Source organism: Haliaeetus albicilla, chromosome 13, assembly GCF_947461875.1.
Source record: "Haliaeetus albicilla chromosome 13, bHalAlb1.1, whole genome shotgun sequence".
Taxonomy (NCBI): domain Eukaryota; kingdom Metazoa; phylum Chordata; class Aves; order Accipitriformes; family Accipitridae; genus Haliaeetus; species Haliaeetus albicilla.
In genome coordinates, this window is record NC_091495.1 from 5,414,067 (window position 1) to 5,440,342 (window position 26,276).

Below are 26,276 nucleotides of genomic sequence, written 5' to 3' on the forward strand. Positions count from 1 at the left end.
TCTGCTCTTTAAAAAAAATTAAAAGGTATACAATTCTGTTGAACTGATAAACAAGGACATAATTATCTTCTGAGTGGTAAGCACTGTTGCAAATATTATGTAGAAGAGTTGTTATTGTATTTGGCAAAGTTTCTGTACAATACAAAACAAGCATTACTTTGCCAGCCTCTGGTATTTCATCACTCAGGAACCATTCACAGCTATCACTTCTGGCATATTCTTCCTGGTGTCTGTTCCATCTGCCCTATCCTACTGTTATGTAATGCATCTTAAAATCAGCTAGCTTTCTTCCTACGTGCAATAGATCAGCTGCAGAGAAATATGTCAAGTAAGAAAATAAAACAAATATGCATCTTCCATACAACAATTTCTGTAATGACTATGTCTCATTATGGAATTGGTCCACAGTCCACAGGTTTGGGCTATTTTTTTCTAGAGAGAATGAGACCAGAGGAGCAAACAGAACACCACTAGTTCTGCCTTTGAGTCTTTATGTGTGCTGAGTATTCGCTGAAATCACACCTGGCATTTTGCACGCAAAGACAACACGGTTGACACCTGGTAACAAATAAACATTGGGTGCTATGCTGTCTCTACCTGACTAATAAAATTTCATAGCTTTACATATATTCTACTTAAAATCAGCTCCAAGTGCTGTCAACCGAAACCTTTGCTTGCGCGGTTTCACCCTGAATGAAACAGTAATACCTGACAGCATCTACTTTTTTCTCTTGTAAATGTAGGTGAACTATGAAGACCTTGTAAGATATTAATATATGTAATTCAGGTTATGTGGTTTAAAAAGGAAAAGAAAAAAAAAAAGGTAAAAAGATACTGACACTGTGCATAGTTCAAGATATGAGAAAATCCACCCTGGAATTAATTTATTGCTTCACCACCCTTCAGGTGCATGTTTCAATAAAACATACTCATCCTGCTATGAGCTTGACTTTAAGCAATGGCATGGACTTACTACTGCACATATAAGTCACAGGGAACTACGCACACTTTACACCTCTTGTTTGCAAAACAATATATAAAGTGCATAGACTCAAAGAAGTGTCACCTGTGAAACTTTAAAGTGGTTTTCTTTCTAGCACTGGCTTATCACTGAGGAATTCAATTACCTTGTGCCTAGAGCTAAAATCCCTATAAAATTTTAGAGATCATTTGGTTATAGCATGGTCAAAGAATTCATTACAAAACAATACAATTCTTTGCAATTTCCAAGACAAAATAAAATATTAAACAGAACAGATTTCCACTGTAGGATTGCTAGTTCATTTAAGAACTTTATTGAATTATTCTTGACTTCCGATCAGCTATTCTTGATTCCTATTCAAATAAAAGATTTTTACAAAAGTGAGATTTGCATGTTTTATTATCAGAGCTGGGATAATCAAATATTATTGCTCCAAACAAAGGGCAGAGGAGCACTCAAATCCTGGACTGAAGGTTCAGGGCAAATGATAACAAACTGCTACCCTATCATCTGTGGCTGCAGTCTGTGGGTAGATACTTAACTATCCTTGTGACATTTATGCGGGCACAATATCAGAGCCTTTCTGCATTGCTGAGCTGGGGGAAGAGCTACTACCTCTCACAGTGAAGAGACAAGACCAGAGGGGGAAAAATGAACCAGCCAGTTGCTCCAACTGCAAAGTTTTATAGCACACAGAGTATACGTGCTACACTTCTTGCAAGCGTATGGGATAGCCAAGCTATAACAAAACCCACCTTCTTTAAAAGCACAGACCCTCTTTACTGTGGTGACAATTTCCATCTGCAACACACAGCTAAGTAGTCCATATTGTCTCCAGCAGATGGCAAAGGTAGGCATTTGTTATCATAGTTAAAAGTGATCCTTCCCTTCCCTTCAAGGCTCCTTACATTTGGCACTTGCCTGTCCTCCTGGTGAGTTCTGCCTGCCCACAGATCCAAGCTAGAGCTTCTCCATGCCGCAGAGCAAAACATTTTACACACAGCAGTACTCCCTGCAAGTGCCAAGGAACAGCGGCATTGCCAATGCAGGAGGCACTTTGCACAAAGCATGTTTATTAGCTGTGACATAGAGCACAGCATTTGCAAAGAGCTAAGGAAGAAGACAGCTGCTGCGGCTCCCCTAATTACCTTTCCCCAGACATCAACAGTAATTTACAATTTGGATGATGTTGTTGGAACCAAATATGAGCTAGATCCACACACAAGCTCTCCTCCTCACTTTTATAGGCCATGTGTTATATGGGAATTACAACTATTGAAACAGTTTCCATGAGTTAGGTTATCTCCTGTAAGGTTCTTTATTGCGCATTCTCCTTTTGCTACTGGAAAACACAGAATTTGCTGTAGACAGTAATCAGATAATCACATCTTGTTACAAGCACAAGCCAGCAGGACTTGCTATTAGAAACTCTCTATCACATCAAAACAAAGAACATCTGAGATGCTTAGTAAAAATTATGCTGCTTAACACACATTTCACAGCAGAAGTAAAAAATAAAAAAAAAATCAGTATCTAGAACAGGTAGAACATTAGCCTCATGTATATCCAAATTCAATTCTAAGTTACTCCACTACTACAGCATTTTGAAATATTTACTGTGTTCAGCTCCTGCTGTTTTGCTGCTAACCAAAATTTAAAAGAATGCACAGGAAGTCTGACAAATTAAGACATCATCAACAATTAAGATTAATTGCACAAAGAGGATAAAACATTTCAAACAGTTGCACCCTTGAAAGATCAAAAGCTTTCCTCCTCTGGCAGTAGCTCTGAACTGCTTTATTGACAAGAGACAGCATTTAAAAAAAAAATACAAATGCAAGACAAAACTTAAAATGTATGCAGAGACATGAAACTGCAAAGACTCAGTAGATATTCTAAGCCCAACAGTATACTTGGGTAAAGAAGTAGTAAAAAGAAATCAGACAGAACGAATTAGACAGAAAAGCTTTAAACTTAGGACGAGTACCCACACTATGTCTGTACTTGCAAGCACTGAGAAGAAAGATGATGTTGACTTAGACGCTCACTGTTACATGGATCCAGTAGTTTGCTGATGCTTTGCATAATAAAATAGCACCAATCTCCAGCTTCTACAATAATTTAGACCCATGCAAGACAAACATCTACTCAGTGTGGTGTCCTGCTCCCCTTACTAGACATGCAGCACACATTTTGTGGCTGTACTGCTGCAGAATCACGTGATTTTTCTCAACTCAAGCTGTGAGTCAAATGAGAGGATGAGACTTACCCATGTTTCTCTGGACTTTCCACTGATAAGATTTCACTTCTGCTTTCGTCAATAGGAAGGACACGAGCAATATATTCTCCACTCTGCTGGTAAAACTTATAAACAGCCACTTGAACTATGCATTGGTCACTGCTGCTTCTCAGCCAAGGGCTCAGGATGATGGGGCTTGGCCTCTCTGATGCATTGAGAAACAGAAATGAACCTAGAACAGATGAGGCAACAAGAAAGCATTAAGAACAAAAAAAAAAAACCAAAACAAAAAGCCTCACAAAGTGCAGATGAATACTTGTAATTTTTATGCCACAGCAAACTCTGCAGCCCTTCCATACCTGCCAGTCAAAAATTATCTTTGCCAACTTGTTTGGAAAGTTTGCCCATTTTGTATTAAACCCATTAAGATCTTCCTGGGCAGGCAATATTTCAACTCACCTTTGGATAGTCCAAAACAAAGCTTACATTTAGATTTAACCCCCAGAAGAAAAGGCATAAAGTAGAAAAAGCCATAAATATTAAGGGCAGGGAAAAAATAACAAACAGTAACAATAAACTCAATCAACCAAGAGACTTCCAAAATTAAGCTCAGGCAGGCGATTAAGGAGTTTTAGGTTTAGAATCTTGCTTTCATGTACCTATTCTTGCAAGACTTCATCCTCATCTCTGTAACCTCTCAGGTATGGTCCAGACCCAAACATTATGGCCTTGGTTCAGTGGGATCCTGATTTGACAGCTCTGATATATATTTTTTTTTTTTTTTTTTTTATTTTAAATAATACTTTATTTTTCTCACCCAGATGAAGAACACAAATTCGATAGCTTTAATTTTGCTCTTCTATAACAGAAGAGTGCATCATTTTGAAGTCATTAGAGTCAGGATAAAGGCCTGACATAATTTTATTTCTTCCACAATTCATTCTAATGTATTAATTTTATATGCAGCTAATCCACATTAAACATTTCATTATTATCCAGTACATTGACTCCCTTGTCCTAATTCTAATTCAATACAATCTGAGGCTTATCCAATGGGACTGAGGCAATGTATTTTCATCACACTGTTGCTCATTTCAGGTAAGTCAAATTACTCCCTTTTGGCAGCTGACCAATTTACCAATTTGTCCACAGAGCAAGCATACTGGGGTGCACAGCTGGCAAATGAAAGGTGCAGTAAAGTAAATGAAAAGGACCAACACTTGAAGCAAGAAAAATCGTGATATTCCACAGATTCTAGCAAGACTGGTCAGATAATCAAGACAATGAGATTTCATTTCCTGGAGCATCCAGTAATAAGGCCTGTCCGTTAATACTTAAAACATGCAGATCTGATGAACAGTTTAGTTTCATAGAAGGAAAAACTAAGGCTCAACAGGGCTGTAATTTAAACCTCTTTTTAAGCATGCATGAATTTTAGCAGGAGCAGCAGCTTGTTTTAGAAAATACCAAGGTTGACTCTTCAGAGGAATGACCTTCCACATCACTAAGCATAGCTCAGCTGAGTTTCAGGGTATCCAAGAAATCCTGTGGAGGGGCAATGTGCGGATCCTGCTCGCCTTCACCTCAGTGTCTGAGCTGTGGACCACAAGGTGCAAACCAGCCATTCTGAGTTCCTGTGGTAGTTCACCTCATCCTAAAATGGATCTGGTGAATTGTCCCTTGGTAGTTCCCATTTCTCTCCACTGAACCAAGGGTCAAGAGCTCAGATTTGAATGTCTCACTGTCAGATGCCAGTTTAGAACACGGGAATTGCACTCATGCTCACAGATGTCCCCTTTGAAAAAGTCTGATTTGGCAATTCATCTCAGGTCGCACACAGGGTAATAATGGAAGGGCTAAAAATGAAACCTGGATTCCTGTCAACCACCACGTTTCCCTCCCATACACACATTTATCACAAGCAGCATTTTTTACATACTTGTCAAAAACAGTGTTCTTGACACTGGCATCACATTAATGACATATCTAAAACTAGAAAGCATTTGTACTGAAAGAAACACACAGAAATACATAAGGTACAGCCTGCTCTGATGTTGAGGTTTGTAAACAGAGAGGAGTGAAATGTAGTCGCAGCATTTTTTTTTTTAATAACAAGATTCCTTTATGTGAAATACTAGCCTTTAATCCAGTTACTAACAGAATGGTTTGATGAGTTTAAACAAACTCTGTTGTTGTCACAGTTATATATACACAGTATTTTTGCTGGTCAGTAAAACAGAAGGGAAAACCCAGCCACATGTATCATCCTTCCCTGTCTCTCCCTTTTGTTGCAAACAAAAGAGAATTAGAGCACTAAATCTTGTAGCTTTAATTGTACCATCCCCATAAGAACACTGAAATCTGTGACATGAAAGGGAGCAAAGAGACTTCCGCTGGTGGCAGAAAGACACTAAGCGTTGCAGTAATTGCTGATGGTAACTTGCCAGGTGCAAAAGCCATTTGCTCATCTTACTGCCTTGCAACAGGGAGCCAGATTTTAAAAATAACAAACAAACAAAGGCAGCTCTCATTCCTTCTTTCCTTGCAGTGGTTCTAAATAAAGGGAGCTTCCAAGGATAGTCCCTCTCATGCCCTGACTTGGGGCCAGGTTTGAAACATCAGTGAAGTCTAGTAATAGACAAGGTTAGCTGTTACAGCAAATTTGTGAGATAGTCACTAACCTCCTTTGTTTTGGCTTTTATATTTCTACTCTATTTACAGGGCTCACACGTTGCAGTTATGGCTTATTACTCATCACGTGGTCAGTTCTACCTACTAAATTATATTACTAAAAGGAATACATTTTTGTCATTGTGTGGGCTACCCCAGCAAACTCTCCCAGGATGCTAGGAGGAACAGCCCTGCACTACGCTGCTGTGAAGCGGTGCCTAGAAAATCACTCCGAAGGACACGGCCATTACATGACCATTATACTGTGTTGGCCTCACCACCGGTACCAGTCTTGTCAGAAATGTCCTCCTAGAACGTACTTTTGGGGAGATCCCCTACCTGGGCAAATACTAGGGCTATGACAGATTACCTTTTTAAAAATCTTTTAATTTATTTTATTTTATTTTATTTTAAAAAAAGGGGGGAGAATAAAAGTAACTTTGTTCTTGCTTTTGAAAGCTCAACCATCTCATGGGTGACTTCCCTGTCTGCTGCAGTGTTCTCTTTTTGTTCTTACTGCCTGTCTAGTCCGTAAGTGCTAAGGAAAGAACTATCAGAGCCGCATTTGGCTCTGGTGTTATTGGAACCATTTCCAAAGTTGAAATGAGTGGTACTTGCTATGAAACCACACAGAAAGCACAGAGGCTTTGTTACAGAGCAGAATTTGAAGATTCCTGTTCACGCACTAGAAGTTAGATCTGCTGATTACACAGCAGACCTGTGAGTTCCTATAGTAACCGGGCCTCACACCTATAGTGTACATTAACATCGTACATACTCTTTTCCACATAAGCAATAGACTTGAAACACCAATTCAGACAAACCCAATTTCATGAATTTGCTGTCTCCAAAGCATACACGACATATCTGCCAGTCAACTACATACATACGCACACATACACAAAGACAACAACCCGCTGACAGTGGCCCAAATCCTCTTTCATTAAAGTTGACAGGACTTACGCTACTGAAATCAATAGCGTCAGACCCCACAAAGGAATAATTAACATGTCTGAACTGAGAAATGATACATTTTGAACACAAATCCCTATACTTCTCCCTTCCCTCAAAGGCACAGTCTCTCAGTCACTGCTTGCCGCTGTTTCATGCGATGGCCTCCCATGGAATCAACATGAGCACCATTTCCAGGATCAGACTACAGACCGCTACTTAGAAAGAGTTAAAAGATCACATGGTGATCGATTTCCTATCCATGCCAACGGACAGAACAATATTCTGTTTCACACCAATGGATCTTATGGGCAAAATTAGAAGCTATATATTCACTTGTACTTCCCTCCAGTGGGAGGGAATCCCTGTGGCACGCTCTGAGATCATTGTGTAGACCAGTAAGACTCTAAGGTTCCAGCCATTATTTCCTTGCTCTTATTTTCTCCTATTAGCTCACAGCTCTAATCAGGCTCTTGGGATCTTTCCGGGTGAATAGCTAGAAAAAGGACTGCGGCTTCAAACAAACTTCTGCTGCTATTTAGATATCAAAGCATATAAGCTGAGATGAAAGGCCCCTTCACGGTACATGCTGCCAGTGTCATGTTCTACTGCTCAGGACTCTGAAGGGTCTATTCGCTTTTCAGAAAGATGTTCACCAATGAGTCATTTCAGGAGACTTCCACTACAGGTTTTAAATTAGACTCTGGCTGCACAGCTCAATGCTGATGTTAAAGAGATGCAGTTAAAATAATCACATTGTAACCAGATATACAGCCACAGACCCAAGCACTTAGCACTTCCTGGGTCCTGAGCTCATTCATCATCATTATGCAGAACCATGTGGCTGCAGAGGGAACAGCATCCAGTATTTTGCACTAAATACTCCTGTGTTTGCATTATATCACAGAAACCCTACTAGCTGATATTGCTCTGTGGTGTTTCAGAAACTCCTGGTCTAAATGCAAATACTTTATTTTCCACATTCCCCCTAAACACTCACAAACTGTGGGAGAAACCTACCAATACTACTCAGCTTCTAATCATATTTTTCCCTACTTTTTTAACACCTGCAGTCATAAGGCAATGGTTTTACTCACCCTCAAGTGTTGTGTCTGATAACGTCTCTGGCAACTTGCTGTCACTTCAGAAAAACACACATGAAAAGATACTTATGCTTAAGCACAGGGAATTATTGCAGTTGACATAAAAGGAATATTACAAGACAAATTAATATATCCTGAATGAAAAATTGCTGTTGATCCTTTGGAAGCTTGTTTACAACATTTTAACATTCATGGCACAAAAAGGGAAGGATGGCTTATCAGCTTAGTAACAAGATGTTTTTGAGATGATGAAGACAGCTTGAAGTTGCACTGTTCAGGACTAATGAAGTAACAGAGATATTTGTAAACAAGAAAACTGATGCTAATATACTATGCTTGTGCAGATACATTATGAATAAAGCACCTGCCCAAAAAAGTTTTCAAATTAAGAGGTATAGACTGGGAAGACTACAACTCAAAACCACACCAGCAACGAAGCTCATTCCTACAATGTCTGGTCCGACATCCTTGTCTGATACGGATGCACAAAATGTCTGAAACTCATACCAGTGAATGCTGAGGCAACGCTGAGAGATGGTCAAAAGACAGAGCCATCACTTGGCCCTAGGAACTGGGCAAACTTAGTATCCTACTGCTAACCTCTTTAAAAACTGGTCACCTGATAGCTACCCAATAGCTTTAAACGCACCCTGCTAACTGCTCATACCCTAAATCCTTCCTAGTCAGTCTCAGGTTAAATGCAGTACAGAGCCAGGTCAGATTCTTCTACTAAACAACCTCATGATGCTCAGTGAGTTCAGTGCACGCTATTGCATCCTTTGACCTTTCTGAAGCAGCAGTCTAGGAAAGATGGCTGCAGCCCAAAAAGATGGCAGCCCAAGAAGTTACAATGGAAAACAAGGTTCTCCAGGAAAGTGTTCACTGCAGAAAATAGCAACCAGCTGTTCTGGAACAAACACATAGAGGCAACTCTTCAGCTTACACCTGAGGTCTAGGATTTCCAGCATGAGATGTTCTTGTATACCTGATACCACACAAACAAATAAGATCCTAAAGACATGACATCAAACAGGGCAATGGGACATCAAAATCAGCTACAAAAGTGGTATGCATTAGAATTCATGAAGAGGGAAGTTCACATTATTTGAAAATAATATTTAGCAACACACCCAAGCCAATAATACACACAGAGCAGGCATCCAGACACCTGATACAAATTAAAGTGTCCCCATGCCAATTCAAGCAGATTTCTTCTCTATTAATTAAACGCCATAGTTTTGTTATTTTAACTTACTTTCTTGAAAAGCAAGGCTCAAAACACAGCTAGGCTGACTTAATCTGATCACAGTTATAAAGTAGCAATTTAACAATCCTTTGCAAAACTGATAGATTGTTATTCTGAACATAAACTCCATCTTCCTACTAAAAGGATTTTATTACTTTTCACGTACAAGTTCAATACTCTACCAGATTAAATTAGAGCTGTAAAAACTATTAACAGTCAATGTCTGTTGGGGACTGTACAGTAGAAAAAAAATTTAAATCAAGTTTTATGGTCTTTGGAGATGCTGACTGGAGAGAATGTTTCCACTGGTATCGCAAAACATCCCACAGAGCTGGCCTTTGGATTCTCCATTTTACACTTAACTTCCAAATTAACTATTCAAACAAAACTCTCATAGCAGGAGCTCAGTAGTTGGTAAAAGCCATGGAGGAACTGGGCACTACCTGAGTGACAACATTAAGAAAAGATAGTTATACTTTTTCTAGGCTTATTTCTATGGATTTTTCTAATTGCCTCATCAAGGCTCAAAAATGTGCTGAATGCTAAAAATGTGAATAGTCTCCAGTGCTGAGTGCAATGTGACTGCATAAGCACCAGAAGATTTGCAACATACTATACTCGCATCTGACTTAAAATTCATGAAGGTAACAGCCTTTGAATTATTACAGAATTTGAGGCTGAACAATTCTTAATATTCAAATTACAGTAATTGGATGGTATCTTACCTGTTTTGAAGTCGATAAGAGTTCTTACTATTAGCTTAAAAAGAACCAGGATTTCTCTTCTAATACCTAGCAGGTATGTGAGCACGTTTCTCTAGATGATGCAAGAGCAATTCAGAAATGCTAATGAATTCATACTAACTCTCGTGGGCATGTAATACATTTCACAAATGGACAAGTTAAGGCAGACGTTAAACAACTGCAAACTGACCACAACTAGCATGTGGCCAAGATTGGTGTCAGAGCAGAGATCTGCAAGTCAAAGGTCTTTAAAATTACCTCCTATTCAAGTATTTTTCATTTCCTAAATATAGAGGAAGGCCAATAATCCATCAAAGCAAAATAAAGTCAAATTTTGTCCTCTCACTGAGGCATCAGGCAAATTTGATTTGCCCCATATGATTTCTCTTAAATGCGAAGATTTCACTCATATAAAACCTTCTCCCTCAAACAACCAGTATTCACTGTGATCCTTGGGAACTGCAGTAGTGCTATAGAAACATACCTTGAAGTTAGGAAAGACAGGAGTCCTCCCTTTTCTCACACTCCAGCCCCAGAAATTTTCCTTATTAATTTACCTATTCTCTTAAAGGCAACACTGAAGCTTTAAACACAGAGGGAGCAATCTCCTAGCAGTGACCTTCACACAGCTCTTTTACAGGTTTCCCCTGTTGCTTCCCTAAACTCAGGTGTAGTGTGTGAGCTGAAGTCCAAAAGAACGCTATTATAAAACTTTATTATTATTTATCAGTTTAAACTCCAACAATCCCTAGCATATCCATATGAAAAGCTGAATCCCATCACAGTACTTACACTTTAGATAGGCAACAATAAAAGATGTTTTTCTCACAAAGCATTTTACATCCAGTTTTTCATAAGGAAAGTCAGAAGGAAGAAGAAAACAAAAGCTCCAGGTATTGCCTTCCGTAATGGGAGCTAGAGCCAGATGCTCTTACAGCCCAATTCCTAAATGACTCAGCAGTGTTTGCTCCCAGCTGAAAAGCACTGAACTGAAAAAAGTAGTTAGTTAATTAAAAACTTAAAATTCAATGCTGAAATTAAAATCTTTCCTAGAGAATCACAAAAGAGTGTTTAAATAATTCAGCCTTCCACAGCTGATTAACCAATACGCATCTTCTCTTTTGCTGCTGACAGAGGCGAATGGCAAGTTACTTTTGAGATCTCTGTTCTGAGAATAGAGGATGGGAAAATTTTCTGTCATTGTGAGCAAAACAGACAGACAGACCTAAAGGGACACCTAAGAGGAAGCTGGTTCTGTCAATAAAAACAGAGAGGCAGAACGCCTGTTCAGTACTTCACAGTGTGAGCAGTAGTTAAGGGGAGGATGTGAAAGGAAGCCTAATGCTGTGCCTCTAGTTGCTACTTTGCTCTCGAGTGTCCTTATTCGATTACACTCAGGAGGCTAGAAGCTTAAAAATTAAGAAGTTTGACAATACTCTGACGCACAAGTGCCTGAATAGAAGCGTGCCTGGAACAGAACTGGTACTGCAACAACTCACAGTTCAGTAATGTCAGAGACCACATTAAACAAGTAGCAACTACTTTGAGTTATTCCCCTGAAGAACTAGAAAAGCCACAAGAGAAGGTGCATAATTAAATCTATTTGGTGTAGTCCTCCTCCATTTTCATTCTGTGCCAGGATTAAATTCGTCACATAGAGGCTGCCATTATGTCAGCTTTAAGTGCACAAGCGTCGTAACTCAGACCATCAGAGAATCATGAAATTGGTCCACAGATAACATAAATAAGATAAATCTTGAGGAGATGGTGTATTTTAATGTCTCATACATTTTAGTCTGTCCTTGTCAGCCTCTCATCTACATACATACATGTACATCCATGCACACAGTACCAGGAGACAATTAGTTGGCCAACTTTCCCCAAAAGTATTGGGAAAGGTGATGATCCTATCAAGAGCTTGATGAATGCCTGACAGCAATAAAGCATGTCGCCAAATCCCTGCCCATTCTGAGGCTCTGCCATCCTTCCTCCATCTCTAGCCTCCACTCCACTTTCATCCCAAACCTGCCTTTCAGTAACTCAGTTATCAGTTCTGCACTGTCAATTCTGCACGCCAGTTTTGTCTGGCAGACCCCTTTCCGCTCATCTTTTAGCTCCAGAGCTTCCTCATATTTTCTGTGCTTTCCTAAGTTATTGCTGCAGGGACGAAAAGGGAGAAGAGTGCCTTGGCACACCAATTATAGGATGGAAGGAAATGCAGGTGGAAGAAATCTTCTGAGGACCACTCTGCTTTCCTGTGAAAACTACACTGGCTGCTGGTTTTCCTTCTGCTGATTCAAAAGCCCCACTTGACATTCATGTATAGGAAAAAAGCAACCTTCACCCACACACCACTTGTAAAAGAGCAGCCAAGTGAGGGGACAACAGCCCTTTCCCCTGGGTCTGACAATGGGTTTGAGCTTCTCTGAACATTGACAGACATGCTGAAAAATGACATGGCAATCAATGAAAGAGGACAGAAGTCCAGGAGCTTACACATAACGACTTTTCCCTGGGCCTTCAGATCACTTACAAAAAGTGTTCTCCAACAACACAGTTAAACTTCACATTTAGATAGCCTTTTATAAATTCAAAACGTTGCACAGACATGAAGTGATTAAACCTCGGGACTCTCAAAATCCATTTTTCAAATTGGAAAAGATAGCACAAAAGTGAGGGGCTTGCCTCCTTAATGCAGTAAAATCAGCCATCACACAGAATTAGTAGTTTGAACTGCTCAACTGCCAACAATATTATTTATTATGGCAACATTCATTTGAAAGAACTGGTTTCATCTGATTCTTGCAGTTAGCTCTTTAATTAAAACTCTACCTAATCTACCTTGTTCATGAAATAAAACAGATTCTCCTTTCTATTCTAGAGATAGTGGCACAGGTGAAGGAAGGAGTGTGGTTCAGATGAAGGCTACGTGTTGTGGTGAGATCAGATCTCAACAGACTGGACGCCAGCTATCTGGTCTCGGTTCTGGCCTCTGGAGGGCCTTCCACCAGAAGGAAGGAAATGGCCTGCCCACTGCTGTCACTGTTTTAAAATGGGATCACTGAACCACATGATGCGGAAGATCCCTCCACAGGTCTCCATCCCATGTCCTGCTCCGAGCAGGACCATCACCAACACTAGACAAGGGCAGCTGCAGCTTTGTCTGGCCAAGTCTCAAAAGCCTCCGGGCATGGAGATTTGACAGCCTCTCTGGGTAACCTGTTCCAGTACTGCACCCCCCTCCTGGTGAAAGTCTTTATCCTAAAGTCCGACCTGGACGTCCCAAACAGCAAACTGTTACCACCGCCTCTTATATCATGTGCTACAGTTGAGAAGTATTTGGCTCTGCCTTCTTTGTACCTCTCCATGGGGTGGTTGTAGGCCACCACTAGCTCACTTCTCAGACACTTCTTTCCAGCCTAACCAAGCCCAGCTCCCTCCAGTTCTCTGAGGGGGTACGTGCTGTGGGCCCCTGAACACACGGGCAGCCCGCAATGGGCCCTGCTGGTTTCCCAGACCTCCTCAGCTCCCACATGAGAATGCTGGGGATGACGGTGCCTAAAGCTTTACTAAGTCAAGGTGAATACATCCGTGATTTCTCCTTTGCTCACACATTTGACACAGAAGGACATCAAGCTGGTGAATTATGATTTGTCATGGGTAAATCCATGCTACGTGTTCCCAATTATTTTCTTATCCTCCACATGTTTGGGAATAGAGTCCAAGAGGACATGCTCCATGTTCTTTCTAAGGACTGATATGAGGCAGACCAGCCTATAGTTCTCCAAGTTCTCCAACATGCCCTTCTTAGAAATGAACATACTACTAATCTTTTTCAGTTGTCAAGGACCTCCTTCAACTGCAATGATTTCTCATGGATTTTAGATACAGCACCTCTGGGTGTACCCAGTCCCTGGGATCTGAATGTATTCAGGTTCTCTAAGTAGTCCCTAACTTTGTGCTCTCCCAATCCTGGCTGCCCCTTTCTTGAAACCATACTATTACATGCCAAGGTCTGGGGCTGTCTTGGCCTGTAAATGCAAAAGAAAGTCACTGAGTACTTCCACTTTCCCAGTATCATCTGTCACTAGGTTGTGTTGTCATCTCCTTCTAAAAATGCTTTAATGTGTAACAAGGAAGACCAAAGGATCATTTTGAATACTTTTTTTGTTTTACAGGGCCTAGGAGTCTCACTGAAGGCTAGACCTCTTTACAGAGAATACCTTTGAAAGTCACTGCACCAAAGAGTCCAAGAGAATGAGGGAAAAGACAGCTGGCAGCTCTGAATGGACAGACAGCGACAACAGCACACAAGGAAACAAAGAGGAGCTTCAGTTCTGTCAACAGTGACCATTAAAGCACACGTATCTTAAAATATTTTTGCTACAACACGAAACCATAATTCCTGTGCCTTGTCTCTTCTCTTCAGTTTGCTATTCCTACTGTGATTGCACTGCGATTCACTTAGAAATTACATTTCTGCTGAGGAAGAGCCATTTCTTCTTTACTTATTCTGCAAGCTGCCTATCACTTTTGGGCTCTGAATAGAATTAACTGACTGAAATAATAAGGACACTGCTTTTTCCAGCGCAAGCAACCAAGCCCTCCAGTCTTCTTGCAGGCAAATACTCATGGGGCTTCAATGTGGGTTTCACATGAGTACAAATTGTAGAAGTTCAAGCTCTCAGTGAACATTATGGATGAACAACTGTACAGCTCTTTTGCTCTAAAAAAAAAACGCCCACAGCCACAGGGGATCTGCCCACTGAACAGGGCATGCCAATCATCTCACATGTTGTAATCCTACCTTCAGTATGACTTTTAAATCAATTCTACTTCTCAAGAGATAAATGTTTATCTTAAAAAATAACAAATTTGGACAGCACAAAACCTAGCTCTAATGGAGAAATTTTACATGAAATTAAATAAAACAGCACTAACTGTTATACATCATAGGAGTCGTCATCTTCATGGAACACTCAGAAAAGAGTACTTAAACATCTCTGAAATGTCATCACAGCCCTACCAAGCATTTCTGCCTCAAAATCAAACTGAGGAAATCATATTATTGTTGGGGGAGAGATGGGTGGAGGTGTATCTGTAAAATGGTACAAGGCTCTTCTGACCATCTACATTCACTTATCAGTCTTACTGGAACTACCTAATGAGAGAAAAAAATAGTCAGACTTATTATTCTGTTGGCATCCTGAACAAATTACCTTTAGCTCACTGACATTCTAATTTTCTAGAAACAGGCATAGTTATGCTAAGAAGGTTATGACTTGTGTATCTATCTTGGTTACAATTATTCCATCCTCTTTTCACTTCCCTAAGATATAGCATAAACGAGAAATTCCATTCTATTTGTTTTCTGTTGGCTGTAGACTGAGAGAACTACTGTCTTATTAAAAGACTATCTCCCTACTCTAGTTTTAGCCTGGAGATAACAGAACAAGGACTGGATGGCAGGGTGAATTGGAAATGGATTGTGGCTCACAACATGGATTTTACACAGCCCAGGACAGCACTCAAGAGTTTAGAAGCTGGCTCTGCCTGACACAGTGATTCCAGCTGATGGTTTCAGTGAGTCCTCATCACATAGCCATTACTATTATCAGTACTGAAGCAAGACATTTTGGTGACGTGGTGTAAACGTAACTTGTGTGGTTCCTGTACTGCAGATACACAGTGGATTTTGACCTCAGTGCTGTCTCATTATATGTGCACTAAGCCCTAAATGCCTCCCAGTGCTTATCCCTATAGAGCAAAAACACAGTGAATGTTACTTTTGAAACAAACAGGTACATCAGACAGCATGTGCAAGAGGTAGAGAAGTGATTTAAGAGCCCAAAGAGATCTGGCCCATGAGTGAGGACAGCTTACCTTAACACAACTGTCCTTGAGCTCAGCTTTTCACTCTGACAATAGATGACTTGCCTCCTAGTGAAGCACTAGTAGAAACACCTCATTTCAGAAACTGATGCATTATGGTAAATTGGTGCAGTGTTTCATGCAATATGGGTATAGATGAAAGTCAAAAGTAAGCAGAGTGAATTTAAGGTACTTCTGGGAAACCACCCATGCCATCTTTAAATTCACAAAGGTCACTGGTGTTCTACAGAGCAACAAGGAAAGATGCTTAGGAATTAGTTTTAATAAGGCTGCTTCTAAAAGCCTGCACTGTAAATCACCATATTATTAAGAGAGGAAAGATCTTACCTGTTAATTCACTTTTACACCATTCACGTAATTTGCCTACATTTTGCGTTTCACCTGCAGGTCAGTTTTCTTCGCATGGCTATGATGCCTTCCTTTCCTAATTGGAGGCATTAGCACAAGGCTGCCAAAACTTGTGGCAAGGGATAAGTTATTTAAACGCAGACAAGATTCTGCCTTCTTTGACTTCAAACAAAACCTTATGACCACCTGTCAAATGATCCAAGGTTCAATAAACCCATGTTTTTTTGAAAGCATCACTGCTGGCCTTAAATCAGTCTGGCAGCCTTCTTTTACGAATGGAAAATAAACTCCCCTAGGAATAAGCTAGTGGAGGCAGCAGACATGTAAGCTGTAATACAACAATGAAGAGCAAACAAAGAGTTCTCCTATTTCTTGTGACATCCAGCTGCATAGGATTTACCGCTATGGCTTTTCAATAACCTGAGTCCTACACAGAGCAAATGTGCTATAGGCTGTTATGAAGTCGTTGGCAGAGACTCCATAAAGGTTACAGGAGATACCCAAGCTTCACTAAATAATTCTCCATCTCCCTTTTCCTTTTAGATAAAAGTAAATATTGCAAGGTCATACGCAGTAGAAATACACTGCTGACAGCACATCACTATGGAGGCACTAAGAAGCCCATAGGTATTTGTGCATATATGTCGCATTTGACAGCATGCACTTTTACAGTTCCTGTAGGCAGTATGTTTCATCCTAACTGGCAAGGTTTTAATGTTTTTTTCATTAAACTGTTTTTTTTTAAAAAAGGGAATAACATGGCTTTTTTGTTCATTACAAATGCAGAACTGATCCTGAAAGGAACACTGCAGAGACTTTCAGGCTGAGGAGGCTTTCAAACCATTTCCACCTTTGAAGATGAGCTATCAAGGTACTGTCGTGGTTTAACCCTAGCCAGCAACTAAACACAATGCAGCTGCTCACTCACTCCTCCTCCCAGCAGGATGGGGTAAAGAATCAGAAAAAAAAAGTAAAACTAGTGGGTTGAGATAAAGACAGTTCAACAGGACAGAAAAGAAGAATATAATAATGATAATACTACTAATAAAAGAATTGGAATATACAAAAGAAGTGATGCACAATGCAATTGCTCACCACTCACCGACCAATGCCCAGTTAGTTCTCAAGCAGCCATCAGCCCCTCCTGGCAATTCCCCCCAGTTTATATACCGGGCATGACATCACATGCTATGGAATACTCCTTTGCCAGTTCAGGTCAGCTGTCCTGGCTGTGTCCCCTCCAAACTTCTTGTGCTCCTCCAACCTTCCTGCTGGCTGGGCATGAGAAGCTGAAAAATCCTTGACTTGGTCTAAACACTACTTAGCAACAACTGAAAACATCAGTGTGTTATCAACATTCTTCTCATACTGAATCCAAAACACAACACTATACCAGCTACTAGAAGGAAAATTAACTCTATCCCAGCCAAAACCAGGACAGGTACGTAATTTAGTTAAGTCTCAGTATGGCTGTAGCCCTTGTTCTAGACACAGTTGATAAGTTTGTTTCCTTTAGGACAAATGTATAAAAGGAAACAAACAGAACTGTTGAAACAGAAAAAAGCTGCTTTCTTTTGGTGGCCTTCAACACTGAATAGCTACCACCCAACATGACTCTTCCATCAAGAGAAAAGGTACAGTAGTCACTTTCAGCTCTTGGCATTCTTGTGGGAAAATAACTGAGTGGGAACTCTGAACACAGGGAGATGGAGACAAGAAGAACGTTCGTGAGATGCATGACACCAGCATCCTCTCTTCAGGGCTATAATTCAGCATTCAGGCACAGACAGATGAGACGGGGAATCTTAGGACCTTTGTGGTTTTAGATACCTGATATTCAAAGCCTCTGCCAGAAACTAAGTACCCCTACATGACAGCCAAAAATGGCAGGCCTGGCTCACAGTGACCATCTCTTGCTATCCTATAGACATCAGCACCTTCCAGACCACAACCAAACTGAACACTAACAAATGTGTCAGTGAGTCTTCATCCATTTTAAAAATTTCCATAGAAAGTAGTATTAAGGCCAGTATGAGCACTGGACCTCATATTTAGGAAGTTTAAATAAAACGAGCTGATTCCAACAGGTTTTTTCGCAGTGGCTCTTACCTGGGATCCCTTTCTAGCTCTCTATTTCAAAGATAAAGGCCTTCACACACTGTAGATACTCTAAGGACAGTTTCTGAAATCAAGTTTGAAGCACAATGGTAAACTAAGTTTTCACTACCGCTTCATGTACACCACTTGTCTAGTGAATGCGAGAGGCATTATTTCCAAAAATATCAACATGGTACATTTGACTAATTTTACAAAGAAACTAATGAAAAATCCACAAACTCTTTCAGGGTGACCCTGAAACAAATTATCATAGAATCACAGAATGGTTTGGATTGGAAGGAACCTTAAAGATCATCTAGTTCCAACCCCCCTGCCATGGGCAGGGACACCTTCCACTAGACCAGGTTGCTCAAAGCCCCATCCAACCTGGCCTTGAACGCTGCCAGGGATGGGGCACCCACAGCCTCTCTGGGCAACCTGTTCCAGTGCCTCACCACCCTCACAGTATTTCTTCCTAACATCTCATCTAAATCTACCCTCTTTCAGTTTAAAACTGTTACCCCTCATCCTATTACTACCCTCCCTGATAAAGTCCCCCACCTTCTTTCCCATAGGCCCCCTTTAAGTACTGGAAGGCTGCTATAAAGGTCTCCCCAGAGCCTAATTATTAATTACGTTGTACATACTCTTCTCTTCCTTAAAATACTGTACAAGCTTTACCACTTTTGAAGGTTTCAAATACAAATTGCAGAATGCCTTTAAATGGAGGAATGTCTTCCTTTATTTGGAAACAGCAGACAACTAGAACTTGGTAGCCATTTTATATCACCACACAGCCCACAAAGCCAAGAAAATGCTCTCTTGAGAAAATACTAACCTGGTACAGCTAGATGGAAATCAGATGACACCTTGTATTACAGTAAGTGCATCAACTTTGTAACAAACGAAGCATGCAAGACCCAAACCATACCAAATAGGGTGATGAGGAATGATATACAAAGCCATAAAAGACAACCTTCATGGTCCTATATAGTTCAGTCTGCAGTCTTCAAATTAAGAGGGCAATATACAGCAAACTCAATTTGATGCTATTGCTGGAAATACTAAAGGGTGTTCAAGGGTTTGACATCAACCTGCTGTTTGCAGGTTGTAATACCTTGTGCGGGGGAGATGAAGGCTGATCAAGGATCACAGTTCATAAACACTTGGAACATAAACCATTCTGAAATATAACAGCACTCAAAAGAATCAAAATATTTCATATTTTCTAGGGAGCTTAAGTACTGGGTAAAGCAGCACCACCTACATTATAGCATACAGAATAATCTTGGCTTTATAGAAATAACAGTGACAATTTGTTCCTTGCTCTAGACTTCCAGCAGGGCTATCAATTTATGACGGAGGGTTTCTGTCATGTGGATGCTTACCCAGTCGGAAACCGAGTTGCAGCTGCTATTTATTTCATGTAGATCATCCTAAAACCTTCACAGCTGGTAAATTTTGGCCTTTATAATTCAGATACATTTAATGTAGTACCCTTCCTCCCCAGCCAGCTGCTTCAGAAAATCAAATCATATCTGCCTTTCATGATGCACCCTCTCACAGGTGCTGACACTTTCTTCAACTTTGCAGTTATTATTTCAGATAGATTAGGAAGATCCCCCCACCTTAGCACGCAGCATATCAGGTGAGACTTAAGATGATCTCAATTATAAGAGAATTGTCAGGTTTAGGGGAAAAAGCACTTATGTCCTATCATAGTTCCTTAGTATCAGGGTCCACTTGAAACTAAAACCTTTATATAGCGAGAAAACAAAGACACATTTAGCCCAACCTTTATTCTTCTACAGGTAGCAAATTACCCTACTTCTGTCCTGAAAAAAATCAACCTGTATCTTCTATAAGCAAAGGAACTATTCCATGCTTTCCCTCTCCCTCTTTGAGCATGTACTTTCACACACAAAGTACCAAGCCTACTAACTATACCACTCCTCACATGCACATAGCACTTACTGCAAGAAGATAACAAGGAAGAAGGTCACATACAGAGAACATATGTGTACTGGTTTTGACTGGGACAGAGTTAAATTTCTTCATAGTACCCTGTATGGGGCTATGTTTTGGATTTGTGCTGAAAACAGTCTCCATAACACAGGGATGTTTTCGTTACTGCTGAGCAGTTCTAACACAGAGTCAAGGCCTTTTCTACTTCTCACCCCACCCCACCAGTGAGGAGGCTGGGGGTGCACAAGAAGTTGGGAGGGGACACAGCTGGGACAGCTGACCCCAACTGACTCGAGGGATATTCCAGACCATATGACATCATACTCAGCAATAAAAGCTGGGGGAAGAAGGAAAAGGGGGACATTCAGATTTATGGCATTTGTCTTCCCAAGTAACCATGACGGAGCCCTGCTTTCCTGGAGATGGCTGAACACCTGCCTGCTGATCGGAAGTGGTGAATGAATTCCTTGGTTTGGTTTGTTTGTGCGCACAGCTTTTACTTTATCTATTAAACTATCTTTATTTCAACCTGTGAGTTTTCTCACTTTTACCCTTCTGATTCACTCCCCCATCCCACTGGGAGTGGGAGGGAAGTGAGTGAGTGCTTATGTGGTGCTTAGCCACCCACTGGGTTTAAACCACAACAGTGTGTAACTGGACAAAAGGATGAATTTCCAGCAGCAGGCTGCTACTTGTCGATGGCGTAAAAATACTTAAAAGACAGAATTCTGATGTCCCACTACTTGCGTACATTTCAATCTATCTCCTGGATTTGTTTAAAAGGTTGAAATAAACACACTTGTGTACTGTATCAACCTATAACATAGTACTGCTTTTCCTGTTCCATGCAAAGGTAGCTTCTAAATATATATATATATATATGTCTATAAATTTAATATTCCTAGTACATTGAGAGGATCACAGAATCATAGAATGGTTTGGGTTGGAAGGAACCTTAAAGATCATCTAGTTCCAACCCCCCTGCCATGGGCAGGGACACCTTCCTCTAGACCAGGTTGCTCAAAGCCCCATCCAACCTGGCCTTGAACACTGCCAGGGATGGGGCAGCCACAGCCTCTCTGGGCAACCTGTTCCAGTGTCTCACACTAAAGAGGCTCTTCCTTACATCTAATCTAAATCTACTCTCTTTCAGTTTAAAACCATCACCCCTTGTCATAAGAAATCTATCTCTGTTTTTTCATTAAAGCAAATCATTTTTTCCACTCAATTCTCCTTACCTCACCGTGCCTGGAACACTCAAGTTGACAGGTGATTGCTTTGTGCTACCTTGATAACAAGCCAATTATAAAGTATCTGAAAAAAAATGGCCTCCTATAAAATTACACTGTAGTTAATGAAGCATAGATACTGCCCCTAAAATGGAAAAGAAAACCAAAAAACAAAACCCAACAATCCGGAAACCTGACTATTACACGTACTAGTAATCTGGCCATAAAATGATAAAGGTTTGACATCCCATAAATTGCAAGCATCCAGTTTGGCTGTCGGGAAATTGCTTGCATACAAGTCACCTCAAATCCAATAAGCTTTCCTGAAAGTTTGATTATAAGTGAGATTATAACTCTATTATATTAATCACTGCAGAAGCAGCAGACAAAAAAACCCCCAAACCATACCAGACAACAACCTAATTGAGAACAATAAGAAAGATGAATAACATATGGTAGTTCACATAGGTGCCATGGCTTTATAATTGCTAAATTCAATTAAAGGAAAAAGAAGTTGGAGATTCTGCTACTGCTGTGATTTGCATATTACAGTTCAAAAAAGAAAGCCTTTTAAAAACTAGACTGTACTGAAATCAACCCTACAACCCTAACAGCAAAAAAGTCTGAAAATTTTTGGATAATAAATGTCAATATGAATTTGTAGCGAATATGCATACATTACAGTGAATATGCATACATCACAAGAGAATTGTACATAAAAACTGTAATAAATATTTTGCATTTCTGTAGCACTTTTCATCTGAGTCTTAAAATGTGATTCATAATATATTAATTCTCAGTACCTAACTCATGTAAGCAAATGTCATATAGGGATTTAATCTGCTCGCCCAGAAAAGCATCACATTTTGAGAAAAGGCCAGCAAGCCTTTAATGGTGTCAAGTAACACTACGAAATAGGACAAGAAATGAAGAAGCTCTTATCCAACTAAGTAAGATCTAGAGGAACATACCCCCATGTCAAAACCTCAGCTATTATCCGCAACCGCCTCTTACCAAAATACAGTTGTCTGCTGCTTAGGCAAAAGAAATAAGACTTTCTTGCAATCTCTTAAGTGTTAGATTACAAATCCTCAAAAAGGAGGAATACCTTTACATTTTGCTGCTAAAGGCAGTCCACCTCATGTCCTCACTATGGCAAGTACATAATACACTAGCTTACAAACTGACACTGTTGCCCTGGGGAGAAAGATGGAAACAAAACAAAATGTTACTGATGTTACTGTGCTTAGTCATTCAGAGAGCATTACTCTGACTGCCAATGCACCTCACACAGATGTTCTTCAGAAATGTGCCCACCTACAAATTAATGGATTGGCTAAATAGACACGTTAACTATCATGGCACACAGACATGAACACGTAATCTGTCTGAGGACTTTCCACAGCTAAATTACAAAGGTAGCAAAGCAATGGCGATAGAGTGCAAGGCAAGTACCTACAGAACAAGACAGAACCAAGATCACAGAAACTTATTTTTATTCTAAGCAGAAGTACAAGACATTGAATGTTTGTCTGTTGGCGGGCTTGTCTCTCAAGATATTATTTGTATTTTCTTAATCCTAATTTTTAAAAGCCTAAACAAAAGAATGACTCAAAATGAATTAGCATTAAGCATACCAAGATTATTAACAGGCTAAACAGCAATATGCTTCCAGGGCACCATGCCACCTCCAGCCAAACCTCATTATCCTTCTGAACTCTAGTTAGAGAATAAATGGATTGACCTATTTATTTCATGTCTAAATTTTATTAGAGGATTAATTTATTTTTTAGCATTCAGCAATGGCAGCAGCAAAGGTATTTGTACTTTGTGAAGTGGTCTAAGAGAGGTAGAAGGGGTGACAGAATGAACTTTGTTGATGCAACTGGACTGGTTGCACAGTGCAAATTCCTGCAATCAGTATCACTTCTTGTATGTATCCCTCTCTCTGCTCTAGCTACTCGCACACAGCAGTGTTCTCGCTGGTCTCACACTTTCAGTCTTAAATCACTGATATTCTTTTTCTATTTTTCTTATCTCCAGTTTTGGTATTTTTTCCATCCTGTGCACACTGGTTTCTGTTTAGCTATTACCTTCTCTGCTGCAAGTAGTCTTGCTGATACTTCATCATCTCTACCAGCTTCTAAATCCTGCTTGCCACTATGATCCTCTACTGGTTTCCTTCTCTCTCCCTTCTTTGGGATTCAGCCATGAAATCAAAGATGAATCAGATACCAGACATACACATTATCATCAGATTAGATTCATCACAGCTGCATGTTCCATTGCCTGTAATGAGTGAAACTGAAGTAAAAAGGGACAAAACATCATGAAACATCTGACAACCACCCAAATTTATCTCTGTAACCAAGCTATGCTAGAAGGGGTACACAGCCTAATAAATGCATAATAACGCGTGTAGAAGCCAAGGCCGTAACTCAAACATGATCTGGCTTCCAGCACAGCAGACCCAGCAGCAAAGACTGCCTTTGAGGAGGTACAACTACCATTCAGTTCAAGTTTCAGTTCTGAAATATACTTTGTGGTCTTTGGTGAGACTTTTTTGTTTGCTTGTTTTTAAAGGCAACTGAAGCAGGAGTCCTAAAGGAAGTGATGAGAAACTTGACAGTAATAGAGTGAGAAAGTGAAAGACAACGCTGGGTCTTTGCGACACTTCATCAGGCTGCTAACGCCAGCTGACCACTCACGTGCCCCAAGCCCTTCGGAAGACCAGTTTCTTTTACAAGTTTTTCTAAATACTTTGGATCCCACAATATTGCCTCAGTCTTCCTTCTTCCCCTGGCAGAAAGGAGCGCTTATCCCCAGCTACGTTTGATCCATGCAGCTTGGCAGACAGATATTCATCATGTGCAAATCTACTGGCATGCCAGAACAAGCAGGTGTCTCTACTACAGAATCTGCTCAGGACCGTGGTGACATCACAGCAACAGTGGCAAAAGCATGAGCATTCAAAAAGCATTTTTTCCCCCATACTTAGTTTGTAAAAATTAGAACAAGACTTTCTTTTAAGAACTTTGTATGACAAGAAAACACTGAAAGGCAATCAGAAATATTTCCCAATAAATAAATGCAATCCTATAATTAAAAAAAAAATACTTGGCCTCATCCAAAGAGCACTGAAATTACTGGAAAAGTTTCCATTGAAACATCTGAGTTTTGTAGTCTTCTCATCAGTTGCAGGGAGCCTTGAAGTACTCTTTTTCATGTAATCTTCTTCTACAATAGGAGTGGGTTTTTTAATGAATTTGGTACTTCCCTTCCCCAGGAATATAGATCCTGGAAACCACTGTACTACAAATAATATCAATCATGAAAGGTACCTCTGGAGTATCACTGGATCTGGTCGGTCTTGTTTTGTTCTGTTTTAAATACAGCTGGCCTTTGTAACACACCTTATCAAGGCATTTCTAAGGTGCACATTGCCATAACTAAATAATGTAGGAATATTCTATTAATTTAGCCATGAATTATCTGCAAACAGATAGAAAGTTTTTACAAACATGTTCCGTACTGGAAATTATTTGATGGGTGTTTTCTGTGCAATATAGATTGCTCTTGAACTGCTTAGGAAGTATGTGTTTTAGAGAATTCAATATTCTTAATTCACTGTTTGAACTTTTATGTTTGCACTGTAATGCAAATGCACCCTCTGACTGGGTAAGTATTAACTCTTAGGAGGTAACGCTCCTTTCTAGGACTGACTGAATGCAACACTTCTAGGCAAAGCAAGGAAATATAAAAGATGCAGCTCACTCCTAAGAAGAGTCAGACAGGAGAAGATTAAGCCACAATACAAATAAGCTATTTCAAACAGAAATCTTTAGGTAAGCAAGCAGCAGGCTTAAGATAATGTTTGTAAAAGCATTCCATTCTACATTCTCCAGGTAAGAGACTGCTCGCTACATGATGGTCATCTTATCACTGGAGACGTCTCCTTTACTAGAGTCAGGGTGCAGAACATTCATCTGAACCTGGACAGCAAGCTTTACTTAAAAATCCTCCTTACCAGGATGCTATCCTATGAGGCACTCCATGATCTACTACTGATTTAGTCCCACTAGCCAGCTATGCAGCTACAAGTTTTTGTTACTCTCACAGTTGCTTGGGCATTGGGGTTGTGCATTTTTCAGTTGCGTCAAAGGAAAACACAAAGTTTTTGAAAACTGCTGTCCTGTATTTTTTGAAAAGAGATTGGAATAAATGTAGTGTTCACAGCCAATCTCCCAGCAAAAAGTATGAAAATCATTGCTTTTCTTAGAACAAGTATATAGGTCAAAATTTAAGAAAGCAACCCCATGTACCACCTTGCTACCATGATATGAATCCACTCTAAGGACTGACTGACAGGGTAGCTCAGAATCTTTGGCTTCACTGCTGAAGCTATCAACAGGGGTGGCCAATTAGTGAGAGCTCCTGTAGACAGTTCTTTGATGGAAAAGACAGAGTTCTTCAACACATTTCCCACTGACTATCAAATGCCCTGCCGATGGCGATGACTTCCAGCATCTGGTGACAGGCTGAATTTGAACGGGTGACCCAGGTTTGAAAAGGTCTCAAACCCATTACCAATCTCCTGTCTTACCGATATTTTTATTGCTGTGAAGACAGAAAGCTGATCCTACCAGTTTGCCATTCTGCACCCAAGCACACACCTATACCGCCAAGGAAGCAAAGTGCACTTCTCCAAGCACTTCGTTTTGTTTCGAGTTCCCCACTTGGGAAGTGATAGAGGTGTCGAATAGAAGCCTTGGCCAATTGCATAAATCAGATTTCACTTAAGTAGCTAATGT

General features: G+C 40.2%; 1 protein-coding gene across 2 annotated transcripts in view; it reads right to left on the reverse strand.

Moving 5' to 3' along the window:
- ALK (ALK receptor tyrosine kinase) overlaps positions 1 to 26,276 on the reverse strand; it is a 319,318-nt gene that overhangs the window by 169,147 nt on the left and 123,895 nt on the right. For both annotated transcript variants that reach the window (XM_069799961.1, XM_069799960.1), the window contains exon 4: positions 3,252 to 3,453. In XM_069799961.1, the coding sequence (XP_069656062.1) occupies positions 3,252 to 3,453 (202 nt within the window). The remainder of the gene's footprint in view (positions 1 to 3,251; positions 3,454 to 26,276) is intronic.